General features: G+C 36.7%; 1 protein-coding gene across 5 annotated transcripts in view; it reads right to left on the reverse strand.

Moving 5' to 3' along the window:
- The window catches only part of AUTS2 (activator of transcription and developmental regulator AUTS2), a 1,219,271-nt gene that overhangs the window by 636,704 nt on the left and 561,679 nt on the right, over nucleotides 1-20,888 (reverse strand). For 4 of the 5 annotated variants that reach the window (XM_012449080.3, XM_064375625.1, XM_064375624.1 and 1 more), the window contains one exon: nucleotides 14,355-14,390. In XM_012449080.3, the coding sequence (XP_012304503.3) occupies nucleotides 14,355-14,390 (36 nt within the window). Of the gene's footprint in view, nucleotides 1-10,774; nucleotides 10,777-14,354; nucleotides 14,391-20,888 lie in introns of all 5 variants that reach the window. The other variant, XM_064375627.1, reaches the window with a different exon arrangement.

Raw genomic sequence — 20,888 nt, forward strand, 5'->3', positions numbered from 1 at the left:
TTTGTTATAAATTCTCATCAGATTTTTCACTTTTAAAAGATGTAAGTGAAAATTAACCACAACCATTTAAAGTCTGTTACTTAGTTTTTTGTTTCACTCTTATGTTTCCTTGAAAACTATGCATTCAGTGACAGGGTCTCAGTTCTGGCTTTCAAAAAAGAAAGACCATCCCAGAGTGCCCACGATTAAAAAAAAAAAAAAAAACTGTACCAGGTGCTTCAGATAATTAAGATTTCAAAGAACAGACTCTTGGGTACAGATTTCTGATGTCATTGATGTCACTGCTTCACTAGCTTTAAGATCAGACCAGTGGGCTGAGTCAAGACTTCTAGAACTACTTTCAGTAAAGAAATTCATAAGATAAGTTTATGAGATTAATAAGCCAAGATTCAGTACAGCAAGAAGTAATTATACAGGACTCAATCAACTGATGAAGGATGATTGCTTTCAGTCTTGTTGGTGTTACGTCAGTGTTCTTATTCTCTGAGAATATAAGGAAGCTATTTCTCTTTTTTCTTAAGCTATTTATAACTCATAACAATTCTGGTTTTATAAACTGAAATGAAGTATTTTTAAATGTTATCTTATTCTCACTGACACCCCAGAATCCAGAAACTCTAAGTCTTCTTACTTTTCATGGCAACGCAGTTATTTACATGGATTCAGTAAGAACTGGTCTTCCTATTTACCAAGATGTGTATGAAAAATTTTGAAGACCTTGTCTGGAATATCCTATTTGGGAGTAATGCTCATTTAATCAGATATGATTAAACACTTTAAAGGAATTAAAGGTGACTTTATCTCCATACAGTACCAAATCCTCCCAGAAAAACTAGCCTGGTACCTGATTTACAGAATCCAGCCATATAGATGGAAAGAGAGATTACTTCTTGGTATGGTACTTTGGGATACTTTGGGAACCTCAAGAAGAAATTCACACAAATTTACAGGTACTGCAGGGGCAGAAAGACCAGCAGGCTGAGTAAAGACTTCTAGAGCTCCTTTCAGTGATTCTTGGGTTTGGCTTTCCACCCTTAGGATAGAAAATAATACTTTTAAAAGTGCAATATAAGATTTTGTAAAAACATCTGAGGAAGCAAAGTTTAAAGGCTTATATGCTAAATTGGCATTCTTCATATACCCATGTAAATGATCAGGCCAAATTTAAATAAACAAACCTTCCTTTAAGACTATTTTTCATCAAATAAAGAAACATTTGCTTCAAGGAAACACTATGCACTGCCTATAGCACACTCTCCAGCATAATTAATTTCTGATTCCATGGAAACTATTTTACAAGTCTAGAAGTTTTAGGTAAGTGAGAGCAATGTAAAATAAATACTATCTATCATATGTGAACTCTGTCATGTGAGAACAGAGACTCAACTGACTTCCTTGAAGCCAGTTCTACCTCCAGCTACACACTCATTTCAATATTCCTCATCTATAACTGTGGCTTTTCTTTTGGTTTACCTTGGAAATGATAACATCTGCCTACTTCCATCATTATTAAATAAAATTTTTAAACGTCAATTTTATAATTTATGAGAGTTATGATTTTACTTTCTTAAGAGATGTTGCTTAGGTGGCAATACAGTAGCTGTTTACAGGCATGATTATAGCACACTACAACGCTGATCTCCTGTGCTCAAATGATCCTCCCAATTCAGCCTCCCAAGGAGCTGAGACTATAGGCATGTACCATTGTGCCTGGCCCAAACGATACTTAAATAACCAAATGTTAACAATTTGGTAATGTGTACTATATCCAAAAATGGGAATAAAGAGATGGTTTTGACAACTCTTTTGATTGTCCCTACCTAAATATATGTACATGTGTATATTTTAAATTTTTCTGTAAAATTGTGTCACTGCTCCAAAATTGCACACTGGCTTTATGAAACTGTGAGTAGTCTTTGTAACAGGCATAGCTTTCTCCCAAAATAATAAAATTGAGCTGTGTATATATAGACAAGTATAGAGCATTCAGTTTTTATGATTTGAAACTAAAGGCCTAGAAAGTGGAAGGCTTTCTATGTGACAGCTTAAATGCTTGTAATCAAACTAATTGGCAGCACGATGACCTGAAATGAGTTTTAAAGCACTATAATATATGTTTAGCAATCAGTGAAGCAATTTTTTGTTATTCAGGCTCATGTTTGCAATTTTATCATGGTATAGGACCAAATGGAGGTAGAGGTTCGAAAACAGAAGATGGGAGAAAGGAAAAATAAAAATATCTAAGTAATTACATTGCTTCAAAATAGTAAATGAGCCAAGAATAAACATATAACTGAAAAATGAAAAATAATAAAATTACTCAATTCAACTATGTAGTGAAGAATACATCACAAACACAAATGCATAGGAGTGAAAATAAGATCCATGTTAATTAAAATAAGTAAAATTATGGTCAATGAAACTGAAAAAGATAACAAAAATCATACCTAGTAGAAAATAACACAATGTACACATCACAGCATACATATTAATGTATCAAATAATGATACATAATAATGTATCAAACTGCATTTCTTTTATAGTGTATCCTTTCCTCTGTTTTTACATAATACTGCTTCTTCACATACATTAGAATAATTTAAAGAGGCTTATGATGAATACAGCCACATCACAACTAACTCTATGACAGGTGTATTTAAATGGTCAATTATTTTGCCATTGTGTAATAGAACAATGGTTTCCACACTTTTCCATGTCCAGTTAATTTTTTAAAAACAGTTGTATAGGATGACTACAAAGAAAAAAAGGTACAGTATGTTAAGTATGCCCACAGGTTGTCTCAAAGCTCTTTCCAAATGTACCTTTAAATAACCAAAACAGAGGAAGAATGTCTGATTTCTGTTAAAACTGCAGATAAGAATCACCAATGGAAAGAAACACACAAGACTTGTAATACCCAGCCAGCATATATCAAATCATGGGGCATTACAAGAAGAGCAATGAGTAAAATCTAGTAGCACTGAAATTTAACTGTCACAAAGACACAGTTGTAGCACTTGATGATTTTCACCAATGTGGAACTAAGATCAACAACAATATATTATATGACAGAATCTACATATGTTAAAGTAATAAGCCAAGTATACTAAGTATACCATGACAAGCTTCAACAGAGATTTTGTAATAAAGACCCTTTTCTTAAGACAGAATCCATTAGATTTCTGATACAGGAAAAAAAAAAGATATAATAGTATAACATATGAAAACAGCTACTGACATCAAGAAAACACTGTGGCATGGCAGAAAAAGTGATGTGACTTTCAACTATACCAACTGAAGGACAGCACATCAAGGATGGGCAAGGTCACAGTCCTAATTGTCAGCCTACTCTAATAATACATAACTTTTTGAGTTTTGTTTCAGATTGGTGATTGGGTGAGGTGATTTTTGAAGTCCCTTCTGACCTGGAGGTTCTGTAACTCTGGACCTTTGTAAAACCAAAATAATAGGTCTACTGCAATTACCAAATTAGTAAAGAGGACAATTTAGAAACAATTAGGAGAAACTAATGTGACTATATTATGTCTCCCTACAAATGCAGTTTAAAGCTTCCATTTGGTCATGATGCTTAGCTGTTTAATATGTGATTAAAAGAACATTTTGGATTCACTAGCTTCCTTTGCTTCTCAGAATGTTCTAGTACTAATGCTCCTCCCAGAAAAACCAGTTTTTCATATCACAGAGCTAGTTCTATTGCAAAGTTATTACAAAATTTAATTTTAAAAAATTCTAGGAGAACTAAATTTCTTGTCTCTTTTTGGTTTTGGTTTGAGATACTAACTTCGCCTGAATTTCTCTTCTCAGTATAGAACCCTAAGTTCTCTTGGCAAAGTTGGGTCTATTTTCCACAAAGGTAGGAAAAAGTAAGTTACTGGTAAGATCTGCTCACAAAAGATAAGAGGCAAATGTTCTCTTCAGGGACTAAAAATAGAAAGGGAGAACGCTTAGGCGCAATGAGAGAAATATGCCACAGCATGGGCTTGGGTTAGTTCTTGGTGGGTCTCTGTAATGTCACCTACATGATACAGATTTTCTCTAATTTCCTTCTAAGGCAGTCCAGCTGTACATATAAGTAGTCATTTGTTGGTCTGGGCAAGATTTTATGAGATGTGATGAACATATGAAATATTACGAGTATTCTAGAAACCACAGCTGTTACGCCTTGCTGCATTTTTAACAGCTCCTTAAAATCAGAGGCCACTACACATAGCAGCACATTTAGACAGGAAGCACTGCAATTATCTGGCTTCACCACTCCATTCCAAATCTGTGATTATATTACAGTTTATTAGCCCTAATAGACAGTCATCACCTTTGGCAATGTTTCTTACTTGAGAACAGCCACAACCCTACATCTGGATTTATTATCAGGGAGTCGTCAATGGAGACTGAAATGTTTTTTGTTTGTTTTTATTCATCCTGCAAACTAGACACCAAAGATTTCAGAGCAGAGTTTAAATACAGTATAAGGAAGGTCCCTTTGACATGACTGTTAGCAAAGCTAATTACTGAAGAAAAATAGGAGATCATTCATTAGCCTACTAAGCAAATTAAGGTTCGTTAACAGTGATTTATAATGCCAATTCTTGTGTTACTGTGCGGTCCTTTCAAGTGTATGTGTACAGGACCTGACAGTTTATCAACTGTGCTTATCTAAACAGCTTGTCACCAGGGTGCTTTTGTTAAAATGACATTGTATTTTAAATGGATAAACATTTTTACATGAGCAAAATGCACTTTAAATGTTTGGCTTCTGAAGTCAACTACTGGGAGATAAGTGAAGTGTCTCAAACTATCTAAGCCTCCAATAACTCCTGTTTACTGCTAGAGCTGACTATAGGAAAATGTGACACTTGGAGTTAAAATACCACTTTTGCTCTTTAACAAGCCCCAGTTGTGTTTTTTAACCTCTTTTCAAATGATACTCTTGGTGTTTCACCAAGCTATAAGTTTCTTATGCAATGGATTGGGAGGCATCTAATTTACAATTTCAGCAAAAATATTTTTTAAATAGTTAAGCAAAGGAGTGAGTCCTCTGATCTGAAAGGTTCTGAATGATAGTCAATAAAACTCCAGGCTAGTTAAATCTATCAAAATAAGGGTTGTGTGGGTAATCAGAGTAAACCTTGGGAATTGACATTGCCCGTGGCTCATTTTATATAGCTAGTATCCAACATTTCTGTAATTTGGAAATCTCCAACAAGGATAAGACAGCCTTCCTTAAAGCCAATGTCAGAAAAATACATGAAAATGAAAATAAAATTATTTTCAGAATTCCATGGCAACGACCTGTCCATTCCCTCTGGGACTGTCAATGCACCGTGCTAAAGCCTTTACTGCTTCATCTCTATGTTCAATAGGATCTACTAGCTATGGAACAGGGTAAGCCAACAGCTTCAATATCTGTATGTATTAGCCCTAACTGAATGACGCAAATATAAAACATTATTCATCATGAATAACTACATTTTCGTTCATAATGTGTTTCAAAATAGATTACTTTCAAACAAAAGCAGACTTGGCCACTCTACTGAAATCACGACTCCTTTCAACGTTGACACTGAAGAGCAGTGTTCACTGAGCAGCAAGAGACTATGGCCTTGCATTCCTGTGGCTCAAAGGACAGCAAAAAAAGGTAGTGAGGCCAACAAGCAATGGTTGCACATGGCAGACATCTAGTTGTAAGGCAGCTGTAATCATACATTTTGAAATATTAGAAATTAAGGCCCTTTTAGCAACTCTCTTGCCTAGTGGCTCATTAAATCTTTTTTCTCTGAAATCATCTTTTCCCTCTAAATCTGAGGGGCCAGAGATGGGGGTTAGGAGGACAGAGAGACCCAGCTTAGGGCTATTTCCCCACATCCATTAAAAGCATCTAAGTTTTCCACTCATCTCCTTAAATAGAGTTTGCAGCAGCAACAACAAAGATTCCTGTAGATAACAAATGTTTAAAAATATCCAGCCCAATCCCTCATTTAAGTGTTGAGAAAATGAAAGGGTTAAAAGTATTGGTTGCAACTGGAGACACCAATTGATCCTTTCTCACCTGATTATCTTTGGTCAAATTTCTCCATTCCCTCGTACTGAATGAGGAAGCTAAAGTTAAACATAGTGTGTAGGCAGAAGACAATTTCTATAGGGTGTGCTGAAAAAGTCATCCTATTGTGGAGATTCTACATATGTTTAAATGTCTCTCTCCAGAGTTTAACTTGTATTGTTCATTTCATCAGGGTTTGTCTGCTTCTGGCTCACTGATCCTATTCCCCAAATTAAAATGTTAATAGATCAAAAACATGACCAAAAAAGGGTAAGAATTGGACATGGGAAATACAATTATATTTTCTGTCTTAAGGCCCTTGAAATTAGAGAGTTTATCTTTGCCATGTGGAGGAGTCTGTCAGAATGCAGACACTTGGTCCAGGTAGAAATCAACCCTCCAGGGTAACTAAAATTAATTCTATAGCTTCTAATTTTAACAGAATTGCTATTTTAGTATAGATTCTGGTTTGGTTACTAGGAGGAAAACACATTTCAGGGTAGTATTTTAAAAGGTTACAGTTCAAAAATGTGAAAATGTTTTACCATAAGGAAGAGCAACAAGTTTCATTTGCCCAAGTGTTTCTGCATAGCACACAGGTAGCTTCAAACCCATTGGTAATGTCCTAGATTTTAAGCTACATTTAAATTTCTAACTACCTATTCTAACTTCCAAACTCACGATTTTCCTACATTCAAATCTCCTCTTGTGGGGACTATAATTCCAAGGAAGAGTATTGTAGTCATTGATGCTTTACTTGATGTCCTTCTCTATGAACAATCTCTTTACCACTCACCCAACTACCTCCCTGGCTTTGTCCCACATTCTGTGTAGCCAACATTCCCTAAAAACCTAAGAGTTTTCTTTCTCCAGAAACATGATACAGTCAATTCAATCCACACTATTATGCAATTTCTCTGTGTTCTTCTCTTTGTTGCTCCCCCCACCTCAAACTTTGTTCCATCCTTTCTTTTCTTGTTGACTACCGAAACATCCATCAAGATCTGCACAATTTAAGCCTGCTACATTTAACTGGCCCTCCTTTATACTTACATGTCTCATAGACCAATCAGGTTGATTTGCTTCAAATTCAACTACAAATCTTTGAGAGCCATGCTTACCTGTTTGCAACTTAAGAACTAAGAGTAGATATTTAAGTCATACTTGTGAGCTAAAATGAATTGAAGTCTCCATCTGGAGAGCAGTTTTCCAACTAAATTCTTTATCAATTAGTCCAAGTGCCCTAATAATAATAACTGGAGATCTTTCATGGATTTCTAGTAAAATATAGATTTTCAAGAATATTTCCACTATAATAGATATTTGTCAATATATAAATAATGGCCAATAATTCATTTACCTAGTGTTAATTACTAATAAATACAAAGATTAGGGTCTTATTTGAGGGGAAGTGTTAAAATACTTAATGTTATTTATCTTAAATATAAGTACTTAACAGGTGATGAATTAACACTTGAACTACAAAATTCTTTCCTAGCATCACAGCAAGTATAGCAAGTGGGGAAGGGGACTATTTCTTCTGCTTTGGATGGGACTGCAGTCAGCACCAGGTTGATGTATCTGTACTTCTGAAACTAAAACCCATAAGACATCTTATAAATAGTGTTAAGTTCCCTGGAGAGCTTAAACCCTCTTATTTAAATACAATGTGTTAACTGTACCTCAGGATAACCACATACATGTAGTTAATGCAGATGTTTCTCTTTAAATAATGATGAAACTGCAATATCACCATTTTGCAGCTCCTAATGAAAAGTGAGTCTAATCAATGGCTGTTAACATTAATGAAAATAAAGAACTAAATATATGGCTCCTAACTGAAGCACGTATTATCTATGAGGAATCCTTGCCCAAATTCAAACCTGAATCTGATCCTATCTAGCCACTGCTAAATCAGCTTATACAAGATAATACATATAAGACAACCAGGAAAGTTTGAAAAAAAAATCTAATAGAGATATGCCAATTCAAAGAATGAAAGGGCATCTGGACTGGAATTATTAAATACAAAACTGAATTTTCAACCTCATTTTTTTTTTTGAGATGAAATTTCACTCTTGTCACCCAGGCTGGAGTGCAATGGTGTGATCTCAGCTCACTGCAACCTATGCCTCCCTGGTCCAAGCGATTCTCCTACCTCATCCTCCTGAGCCGCTGGGATTACAGGCAAACGCCACCACGCCCGCTAATTTTTGTATTTTTAGTAAAGACGGGGTTTCACCATGTTGGCCAGGTTGGTCTTGAACTCAGGACCTCAGGTGATCCATCCGCCTCGGCCTCCCAAAATGGTGGGATCACAGGTGTGAGCCACTGTGCTCGGCCCTCATTTATAAATTGCAGAAATTTTTGTTGAAATTTGCCCAGTAATTTGTCATCTTCCTTGATGGCATCAGTTTTCTTGCAAACCAAATTATTAATTTGAATGTTCTAATAAAAGAATTCACCCCCACTAAATAAATAAATAAATACAATGTGTCAGAAATATTTAAAAGTGGCTGGGTGGGTTGACTCACGCCTATAATACCAGCACTTTGGGAGGCCAAGGCGGGTGGATCACTTAAGGTCAGGCGTTCGAGACCACCCTGGCCAACATGGTGAAACCCTGTTTCTACTAAAAATACAAATATTAGCCTGGTATAGTGGCAGGCTCCTGTAGTCCCAGCTACTCCGGAGGCTAAGGCAGGAGAACTGCTTGAACTTGGGAGGCAGAGGTTGCAGTGAGCCAAGATTGTGCCACTATACTCCAGCCTGGGTGACAGAGTGAGACTCCATCTCAAAAAAAAAAAAGAAAAATTAAAAGCATCACAAAGAAAAGGAAGAATTGGAGTTTAGGGCAGAGTAAACTTCTTGAGTGAAAGGCCACAGTTTTTCACATCTATGACCCATCACCTAGAACAGTGATCTCTCTGACAGAGAAGATGCTTAATACTTGAAAAGACAAACAGTCAGAAGTGTCTATTTAAAGAAAAGCCCAATCTTTTAAAGCAATTGTGTTTAAAAACAAAAACGAGTCCACATTTTAAAAGACATTCATTTCTCTCTTGCCTAACAATAAAATCTACTGAGATTTAACCCTTTTCACAATGGAGGGGGGGCGGGGAAGACAGTTAGTTCCATGACAGCACTCATTTAATTTTACATAAACACATCTTTTGAGGCCTAAGCAATCTGACTGATTTTTAAGGTGAAAATAAAATACAAAAATTATTCTTAGAGTTATTTCTAAGCAGAACTAACACCAGAATCATCTGAATCATCAGAATCCTCTATTTTGGAAAAATCAGGTAAATCAAATGAATCTTGGCCAACAACTGTTAGAGAACAATGTTAACATCATGCATAGGAATACTGTATTTTCTAGGATGTGACATTTCAGTGATCAAGAATTACTATATTTTATACATGGAAATACTACTACTGAAAGTAGAATGACATCTTTTGTTTCCAATGTTGATACACTAGAATGATGTGAAAATAATGAAAGCAAGATTCTGGCAGTTATGTCAGGATAAATGTTGCAGCCACCAGCACCACTGGCAAGTATTATCTGGGCAAATGGGAGAACAGTTAAAACTATAGTTAAAGAAAATACCACAAATCAGTTTTAGAAGTTATACAACCAGGCATGGTGGCTCACGTCTGTAATCTAAGCACTTTGGGAGCCCAAAGCAGGTGGACAGCTTGAGTCCAGGAATTAAAGACCAGCCTTGGAAACATGATGGAGCCCCGTCTCTATAAAAAAATACAAAAATTAGCCAGGTGTGGTGGAGTGCATGTGTACTCCCAGCTACTGGGGAAACTGAGGTGGGAGGATCACCTGAGCCCAGAAAGATTGAGGCTGCAGTGATCCGTGACTACACCACTACACTATGGCCTGGGTGACACAGTGAGACCATGTCTTTAAAAAAAAAAAAGTTATACAAATTATAGCAAAAGAAAACAGGAGATATTTCAAGGGTTTATAGTTAAAAACTTAGAAAGGACAAAGAATATTCCCATTATGACCTTTATAACTCTGGATGGAAAGATTTTTGCACCTACTGCCTCTTACCAGCACTATCTACACAACTTAAGTAAGTCAATTGTGCAGGAAAACAATAACTGTACAAATCCCATTTTAAGATGTATACCACTAAACATTTCCCTTTACTATATAAAGTAGCAGTTTTAGTCACTGAGTAGAAGTGAGTTGTTTTCTCTGATAACTTTAAAGTATATCAGTTACTAGATGTGACCCAACTGAGGAAGATGAAAATTATTAGTTGAGAATTACTGGAATTTACAAAAGCAGGATCTAAGCTATTTGAGGCTATGGTTCTAAGACAGTTAGATTCAAACCCGGAAGAAGGCTGAAAATTATCCAGAAAGGGCAGAACATGTCACTTGGAATATAAAGTAAGGCTGTACTTCCCTTACACCAGGGATCAAGTTCTGCCTGGCTGGTTAGTTGCCCCAAAAGTAGTAGCCAATTCCAGATGGAGTCAAGTGCTATAAAGAATGAGCCCAGATCTTTCCTGTGATGACACACCAGACCACTGGTGAACATGAGATGTTCTCACTGGTCTTTTCATTGTACTGATTTCAGTTACTGTGTTCATATACGTTAGGACATCCATTTCTCTTTTTCTTGTCAGAAAGGAGCAAATGTGATACGAGCTTATAAAACTTGAATATATTGAACAGGTGTTCCTTAACCTCTCAGCCCAATCCTAAAAGCTGCTAAGCAGTCTTTAAAAGCTCCAAGTGCTTCTAATGTTTCTGAGGAAGAAAATACACAAGTAACTTTAACTGACAAAGAGAATAACCATAATACGTGGACAGCCAATAGAACAGTTCATTCCAACATCATCATGTTCACATAGGATCACAAAGGATGAATAACTTATCTGTTTTATGTTCACATACAGAATAAATTGGTATATAACTGATCAAACACAAAATCTTGGGCTCTTTAGAAAGTTACAAGAATGTAATAAGAATAAAATACTCCTGTTCTACAGGTAAAAATTACAAAACCTACTTTTTATCATTAATTTTTATCAACGCAACATTGCATAGCCCCCTGATGAGGCCAACTTTGCTCCATCACACACGATTGAATGAATAACAGAAGGCAGGACTTATTACTTGGGAGTATAGTGTGATATTCTGTGTTCATTAAACATCTTATCTCATTTAATATTTGCAACACTAATAGGTAGGTATTAAGGAAATAGACTCAGAGACATCAAATAACATGACCAAGGTCATGCAAGTAGTCCTAAAGATCATTCTAAGTTATTAATTATACATTATGCATAATAAAACCTCAAATTCATGCTTAAGAAGAAAATACAGCCTAAAACATTTAAATTGAAAAGAAAATGTATTCACTGCATTGACTTAAAAAAAAAAAAAAGAAAAGAAAATCCTACACACACTCTAACAAGTTTTAGTTCTCTTGCCAAAAAAGAAAATAAAGCAAATCGATTCCAACTAGTCTATACTTTCATTTATATTTAGAATATGAGCTGGGCATGAGTATGTAATGAATATATATGTGTATCTCTCTGTGTGTATAACACCCACATTATTCAAAAGCTCCCAAAAATGTAGAAAGTTTGTTCCAATCCTTCTCTATTTTGTCTGGTTTAAGAGTTCTTTGCAATATGCTTATGTAAATACTGATTTTAGCTGCTGTTCTCATTTCTCAAATCTTCTGCTTCTAAATGGATTGGAAAAGTGACAGACCTAAGCAGACATCTTTGGAACACAAAACCAAGGAGATATAAACAAATAGAACCAGATCAAAAACAAAGGTTTCTCCTTTAAAATCTTTAACATATCACTACAGATAAAAGAACTGAAAATAAAATATACCGTTTTTGGCTAAGGGTGTTTATGTGTATGCTCAGGTTAGTGTCTATTTTATTAACACATACAATGAACAGCATCTTACCTCAGTTGACAAAAGCTCTAGAGAGTATGAAACAGAAACAAAGGAAGACTGTGAAGTCAGGGCACGGGAAAGTGTTCAAGAAAACAGTTCTAGATTGTTAAACTGAAGGTGAGTGCCCTCAGCTTTCTTATACCAGAATTCATGTTACGGTTCAATTGCATTAATAGCTCATCGACTCTGAAGGTGATTTGCCTCTGTCCACATTTCAAAGAGATGCTAAAGAGGATTAAGGATGGACTTAAAAATTACCATTTCACTTACCTGAAGCTGAGCCTTCATTACAGACATAAGTAAAAAGCTATTATGATAGCACGAACACAAAGCACAGTGTACATAATATGTTGGAAAAGAACTAATGTAAGTTGTGAACATATCATTTCCACTTAAAAGTATGAAACTCACCAGTGGGGAAGTTACTATCTGAAATTATTACATATGATACTATCGGAATGAAAGTTGAAATAGAAGATACTTTTCATGAGGACTTGGCAACAATATCAATAGATTTTACACTCTGATAACATAATCACATTATTGGAAACACATCTTAGTGGGGCATTTTTGTCATAGTTGAGAGCCGAATATATATCTGGTATGTATGTTCTCCATGTAAGCTAACAATACCACAGATTTTTGTGTAAGCAAAGTAAGTCAGTCTATGAGTAATTTTACCAAAATAAGAAAAAACGTTTATACTCATCCAATGTGCTTTAAAAGTCATTTTATTAATAGACTTGTAATTAAAGACTCTTTAATCATAAGAATATATTATTAGAGAATAAAAATAAGCATTCTTGGAATGAGAGAAAAAAGTAAGTGACAAAAAGCATAATGAAAATCTCAATGTTTCCAGAAATGACTTTCTTCTTACAGGGTGATCATACTGACAATTAAAAAAAAACTAAATGTTCAGTATAGAAGTGATCAAGGACTAAGGTCGTGGCTTTGGCCTTCTTTCTGCTGAAGAAATCAAAGGGAGAGACTTCAGCTTTTGGATGGAGAACAGATATCGCAGTCTCCAGATTTTACTTCCAGCATCTCAACCCACATCCAGCCTGGTGTGAAGAGATGCCAGATGGGGCTACGTCTGTTATTTCGACTGCTGAAGCAGGATACTGAATGTATCCTGCTTGTTTCTGTTAGCATGAATATTCAGCCACAATAAGTAGGAGCAAGGGTAAGTGTGCTAACTGTATTAAGCAGGTCCAAATCATCTTTATCCTTTTTCTCCTATTATAGATTAAGACCAAAAAAAGTCAACATCTAGAAAATGCCACTTTTGCTAAGCTTAGAAAATACTCATTTATCAATGAAATGATGCTGTACATACATTTAATGTAAATGTATTGAGAGAAATATGTGGGCAGAAGAACAGAGTAATTACCATTGGGGAGAAAAGTTAAAAGCAATTAAAGTGAACCAGTAATTATTTTCCACTTTATTTGATTTTCATGATTTCACTATTTTCTCAGAAAATGCTGAGGCATGACCATATCAGTGTTCATCACTCAGAACACCAATTAGGTTCCTTTAAGTATCACAACAGACTTCTATATTGACATGTTATCCTTTTGTACAAATAATGCTTATTTCTCATTCTTTTTTATTTGTATCTTGAAAAGGATCACAAAATCCAAAAAGGGAAATTTCATTATAAATAAATATAATTAAGTGACAACTGCTATCTGAGAATGAATTTTAGATTCACGATTATCACAACATAGTGATAATACCTGAAGGGTCACCCCACCACCATCTTTCCCAAAGGACAGAGAATACGTTTCAGAAATAAACTTTGCATTTTACCAAAAATAAGTATATTATTTTAATTATTTCAAAAAGAAAACCTAAAGGCAAGCTACACAGACTGTGAGGGAAAACATTCATTAAAAAATACCATCTCCATTCCCCGCCCTCCCCACCAAAAAAAGGCAACTCATTGTACAGGAAGAGATGCTCTTCAAGAAGTCAATACCTCAATGCATAATCTGAATTCCATCCCCCACATGACACATCTTACTAAAAAAAAGCAATTATGGAGAAATGGTGGCACAAGCTAATCAGTGTTTCCTGTATCTCCTTACATAGCCAGGTAAGGAGCTAATGTCCTGGGTGTTAGGAACCAGGTATACACCTCACACTTACTTATGATCCTTAGGGCCCAGTATGTTATGTTTTCTAAAAATAAAACAATTCCTAATAAAGAATGTAAATCAGCCTGCTCTTTAGGACTGAGAGATAAATTCAGAGATTTTTTTCACATCCCAACGAGCATTCATTATAGAAGTAAATCAATACCAATGCAAGGCACGTATGTGGAAGTTGAGATAGACTTACGAAGTAGCCTGTTCCCAAGCTGGAAGGAGCTGAACTCTGCAATAAAGCATAAAGACAAAGTGGAAAATCAGCAATGGTTTTTAACACATTCCAATCCACACAGCTCATTACCAGCCCTTTGCAGGCTTTTCATCACTACATCACATCACCAGTGTATGCTGCCCCTTGTCATCTGCTACTGATACAAACACCGTCTTGCTTAATTTTCCCCTTTACATCTCTCAACAACTCAGAGATGCTAACGTGCTATTTACTGAATTCCAAGCTTCTGCAGTGGACGTAATTGCCAATTTATTTGACAGGCAGCTGGGTAATGAATTAATGATGGCATTTCGCCCTGCACTGAGACTAAACAGACACGCATCAGCTTGCCTCCCTGACTTGCTGACATTCAATGCCCTGGTCTCAAGCTACTCAGTTTTGTGGCCGCAAAGGGGCAGGCAAGAGGAAAAAGCCCAGACTGACTTGAAAATAAAAAGCCCAGTGGGTTTGGATGACTTTTCCAGTGTATGACCTACTTGCCAGTTTATTCCCTAAAGGCACCAGTTAGTACACACACAGCGCTTTTCAAAAATGAGACATTTTGTAAACGTAATTAGTAGACTAAAATGCGAAGAATGTGTGGGCAAAGAGAAGCAGTGAAAAGCTCCATTTTTCTGAAGGGTTTAAGAATTACCAGTTTAGGCTGTCATAGTTCTGACACATGTGAACTTAAAAACATTAATTCTGAAAAGAATGCAGGGCGTCACTTATTTGAGGAAAGAAGCCAAAAAATTGTATTTTAAACTTGCCTGAGATTCTGATTTTTGTTTCTCTTTTTTCTCCTAAAACATCTCCTTATAAATTCTTTAATTTTTAGGATCCCCTTTGTCTTTGTGATTAAGCTTGAAATGAAGATAAAGCAAATGCTGAATAGGTCTGCAGGTCTCAGCTAAGCATTCCTGCACCAGCCAAGCCTCTTCTCCGATGAGCTTGGGTTGGATGTTACACCTTCCCAGGAGCAAAATGACCTTTGCCCTGATGCAACAGTTACTCACTGTTGCATCAGGGCAAAGGTATCTGTTCACTGGTATCTCTTTTGCCTACATGTCCTGCCCCCTACTCTGGAAACTTCAGATAGCAGTAACCATCTGGCTTATTCATCATTGTTTCTCAGAGCTTTCCACAATGACTTACATACAGGGTGCATTTAGTAAGGACTTGTTGAATGAATGTATAAATAAATGAATGGATTATGTATAGGAAAAGTGGCTCAGGAGAATCTGACATCTGTAAAAATACGGCAGATGTGATTCTTCTTGACGCTAAGCTCTTTGAGAAGGAAATATGTAGTGTAATGACATCTACATCAAACAAGAACAGTGTGCTTCAGGACATTAATTAATGCAGTTCCCAAAGCAAAACTTTCTTCATCTCAGCATTTCACACAAGCTCAGGGGAATGAAGCACCATAAATGTGTGATCTTGCTCACTGGACTCAGTTTTTAAAAATCCTGCTTCATTCTTAATCCCACAAATGGTATGGAGGGAGATCCACAGTAGTCATGGAGACAACTTCTCATACCAGTGACTAGCCATATGACAGCATCACCTGTTTCCAGCACCCACAGCCCTCCATGCAGCCGAAGAAGAAAGCAAAAGCCAAGTTAGGTCTCCACCAGCTTGGAGTCATGCCCCTGGGAAGTAAACTCATTTTAGGATGAATTACTCAGAGAGACCATGGGATTTGTTTATTTCATTTCTTTCCCTTCCTGCAAATGTATTTTATCCCAGAAAGAGAAATACTCCCACAAAACCCACTTCTCTACCCCCACATACATATCATCTTATTGTATACCAAAGAAAATTACATCCTTCAGGTCTCAGAAAGCTCTGTTATGCTCATTTTGCATATATATTGTACATTACTCAGGGAGCTGGGTGGAGAAGAGGGCTTTGTTGTGCATATTTGTTCTGGCTATTGTTTATGCAGGTCTGACTGAATGAGGGAACAGTGGGTATCATTTCAATTTCTGATGTCAACATCAAATTACTTATTTAATTTCATGCCTGGCGAAGCATTGTATAGCTACACGCAGAATCATTTCACTTCATTTGTTATGCTGTGTTTTCATGGCGATTGGCTTGCCTTCCAACTGACAGTTTTAATTACGACATGAATTTGATTGCACTGCCGAGGAATTAACATAATGCAACAAAGCATTTAAGCACCCTGCCTTATAACCCCCCTCCCCCAGACACGGGCACACACAAACACAGGCACACGATGGAACACAGACACAAGATCCCAATATACATTAAAGGTCCACTGGAATTTGTTTCAGCATTTGCTAGAAAGCATACAGAGTCTCATATCAGGAGCCATTCACATTTGCCAACCCACTGTACTCTTCTCTTTTTTTAAAAGAGGGAAAAGATGCATGGCATTCAGTTTTGATTTCTGGATCTGGCAGAAAACATGTGTAGAAAAATCCTCTTCTGATCCACTTTGCCAACTGTCCATGGCACTGACATTTCCTCCCCCTTACACCTTTTGCACCACATTTTTCTTGGCTACTTGCAACTCCCTTCAGTCATAGCTAGAGAATTTGAACAGAAGTGACATCTATTAAGTAAAGACATTTCTGCTTGTCCAGTCCTACAACCCTAGGATTCTGACTACATTCAGTGAGATACTATGCCTGGTCACCAACAGGACCCCACCATCAAAGTATGGCTGAGGCTCTCAACAGGTATCATATATCCCTGAGGTCTTGCTATCCAAAAGGTCGAGAAAAGAGTCTCTGTCATATATTTTTATGTAAATCTATATCTAAATATGGCTGCAAATATTTGGTAGCTTCAATAATTTTCCAAAACAGAAATTATATGAACACAGGCAACAACAGATCAAGCTAAAAACAAACCAAAATAAAATGGGGAATGTTTAGAAATAGCATTAATATTGTTTGAAATGTGCTGTAAGTTATTCATTTACAGATGTATATTTAGGGTTTGATAATGCTTTTTCATTTTATAAACAAAAGGGACAGTAACCAAAAGGTAAAGAATTGGGAAAGTAGACAGGTGATAATGTCCTAACTATTGAAAAATTTGACAAGACTCTTCCTTAATGATCAAGATCATGACTCCCTGCAACCTCAAACTCCTGTGCTCAAATGATCCTCCCACCTCAGCCTCCTGAGTAGCTGGGACTACAGGCATGCACCACCATGCCCTGCTAATTTTTTTTTTCTAGAGATAGGGTCTTACTATCTTGCCCAGGCTGGTCTCGAACTCCTGGCCTCATGTGATCCTCCTATCTCGGCTTCCCAAGTGTTGGGATTACAGGCATGAGGCACTGCACCAAGCCTCCCCTGTCAATTTCCAATAAGAAGAGAGCGCTTCCATTTTTCTTACTTGGACACTTCAAGCAAAGTCTGTCCAAACTATATAGCAAAAGAGGCCACAGAATACAGAAAAGGCTGTGAGTCAAATTAAGACTTGAAAATTAGGAGGGTTTTTTTTTTTTAAAGAAAGAAACAGAAGTTTCCTTGGTTTCAAAAGCATTTGAAATAATATTATCCATCCACGTTTAGGCAAATACTTTTGTTGAAAGGGCTTCATTCTTATTTCTTCAAGTGGTAGAGTTGCCAATTCATTCATATTTTCAGTGTGGTAGGTAGGAATGACAACTATTAAGAGGCTGAGAAAATAAGAGTAGGAGAACATTTTAGCGGTTTGCATGAGAAGACAGGGATATAAGGAAATGCTGGCCAGCTGGCTATCTGATATGCAATTTCTGGGCTCATTATAAGTCATCTCCTGTTTAACATGGTCTTTTCATTCTGCTGGATTTTTTTTTCATATTTGACCACTGCTTCAGCAATCTCTGCAAATTACCCATCTCCATCTCATTATATTGTAAAGGAGGGCTTTCTTAGAGACACACTCTGTCTCAATCTTCATGCTACCATGAGCTGCAGGAACGTAATGGGATGCACAGTTGAAAGACATTTCCAGGAGGGAGAATGTTGCTGCTGACATTCAAGTCTGCAAGTAGATATTCATTAAAGACTCATTCTCCTCTTCTCACTTCCCCCAACTTGTCTTTCCTTCCATCTCTGTCACTAAGCCATCAACGAAGCTACTCATTACACTCATGAAATTAACATTTTTGTTTTAACAGCATACTTACAACAAGGTATTTCAAAATTCATTATCCATCTAAAATAGATGTGCTCCATTTATTATAAATCCACACAGAGAAGCCATGGCTACTATTACAGCTCCCTGAGTACAGACAGGACACATGTGTACTCCACCCAGAGGTGGGGATGCATGTTCTAACCCTAGGGCTAATTTAAATGGAATATGTTTAAATTCTTCCAAAGCGCCAATTGTGTCTGACATCCCTGGCCACCCACCTTCATATTATGCTTTTCTCTCTTGGGAGTAAAAGGGAGAAGGATCATGCCAGGAATCATATGAACAAGTAAGTTTCTTGCAAAGGTCACAAAACAAGCTCATTCACAGAAATCTTAATCCAAAGAAAGCTGCCTTGGAGATAAGATTACTAATAGCCGACACACACACACACACACACACACACACACACACACACAAACCCCACCAAAAAAAAAAACCCCACAAAATATATTTCAATGAGAAATGAGCATATACCTGTTGGAAGAAATCAAGTAAACATGGAACAACAACTTGATAAAAGCATCAGGTGTGGAAATGCTACCTCATTTCCAACATCAATTATTCAACTCTCTGTTACACCCACTACAGGTTGTCAGCAGCTCTCATCTCTACTCAACAGCCTCTGGCTTCTATCTCTGATTTCATTCTTGCTCTCATCTTCAAGGACAGCTCCTCACATAAAAGGCAAAATAAACATTTTAAAATAAGAACTATAACTCCAATCCTTAAAACATATTCCAGTGGCTTTTAAGATAATAACTTGTCATGGATTGAGCAATGTCCGCATTTATGTCTACCAGAAACCTCAGAGTTTGATTGTGGTGATCAATTTTGTATATTAACTTCACTGGGCCATGGAGTACCCAGATATTTGGAGTTTCTGTGAGGATGTTTTTAGATGAGTTTAACATTTAAATTGATATGCTGAGTAAACTGGATTGTCCTCCCTAAACTGGGTGAGCCTTATCCAATCAGTTGAAGGTCTGAAAAGAACAAAAGACTGACTCTCTCCCAGATAAGAGAAAATTTCTCTTGCCTGCCTTTGAACTGGGACATCAATTTTTTATTGTGCTTTCACACACAATAAAAACATTGGCTCTTCATGAGTTTCAAACCTGCCAGCCTTGAGACTAGAATTATACTATTGGTTCTCTTGGGTTTCTGGCTTGCTGATTATAGATCTTGGGATTTGTCTGCCTCCAAAATTGTGTGAGCCAATTTCTCATAATAAATAATTTTCTATTGGTTCTGTTATGTTCTGCTGTGGTTCTGTTTCTGTGTAGGAGTCTAATACAGTGACATAATTTGGATATAGTGTCTTTGCAGATGTAACTAAATTAAGGTCATACAGAATTAGGATAGGCTATACATCCAAAGGCTGCTGTAGAAGCCACATGAAAATTAAAGAAGAAATTGGAATGATGCATCTACAAGCCAAGAACACGAAGGATTGCTGGGAGGCATCAGAGGCTAGGAGAAAAAAACCAGGATTCTTCCCTAGAGCCTGCAGAAGGATCACAGCCCAACAGACACACTGATGTTAAATTTCTAGCCTCCAGAACTACAAGATAACAGATTTCTGTTGTTCATTACAGCAGCCCAGGAAATTAGCATGGGCTAGAAGTTACGTGCTCAGCCACTGTGCTTCTTCAATCTACTCTAGCCACACTAGCCTTTTTTCTTTCCCTCAAACACAACACCCTTGCTTCTGAATCAGGGCCTCTAAGCTTGTTGCTCCTGCTGCTCAGAATGTTCTTCCCACAGATCTTCACCTGTCTACTTCTGTTCTTTATTTAGGCCTCAGTTTTAATGTCACCTACACAGAAGGGTCTTATCCAATCACACTAAAGTAGCAACACACTCCTGCCCCTCATATTGTTTATGTCAGAAAATACTGCATTAAAAAGAATTTTAGTTGTTTTTTCATAGATTTGTCTCTCCCACTAGAATGGAAACTTCAGGAAGGCAGAGGTTTCATCTTGTTCACCACTCAACCTCAAATGCCCAGACGATACCTGATGAATAAAAAGAATTCGACTGACATTTCTTGACAATGGAAATACTGACATATGCAGGAGAATTCATAAATATATGAATAGGAATGGAAAAAGGCATAAACAAACTGTTAAGGAAACGGAAAATGTGGCACAAATTTATTTAAAAAGAGAGAGAGAAATAAATACCAAGAATCCTTGTCAGGTTGAGATTAGATTACCTAATCTAATTATAATGATGAGGGAGGCTCATTTATGGTAGTGGCTTATGTCTGTGAAACAATCTGGCATGGAATAAAACCTCAACAAAGATTTCAAGAGAGGGTGGGAGTGAGAGAAAGAAAGAAAAGAA

This window comes from Aotus nancymaae, unplaced genomic scaffold (genome assembly GCF_030222135.1).
Source record: "Aotus nancymaae isolate 86718 unplaced genomic scaffold, 86718_ANA_hifiasm-v0.15.2.pri h1tg000012l, whole genome shotgun sequence".
NCBI lineage: Eukaryota > Metazoa > Chordata > Mammalia > Primates > Aotidae > Aotus > Aotus nancymaae.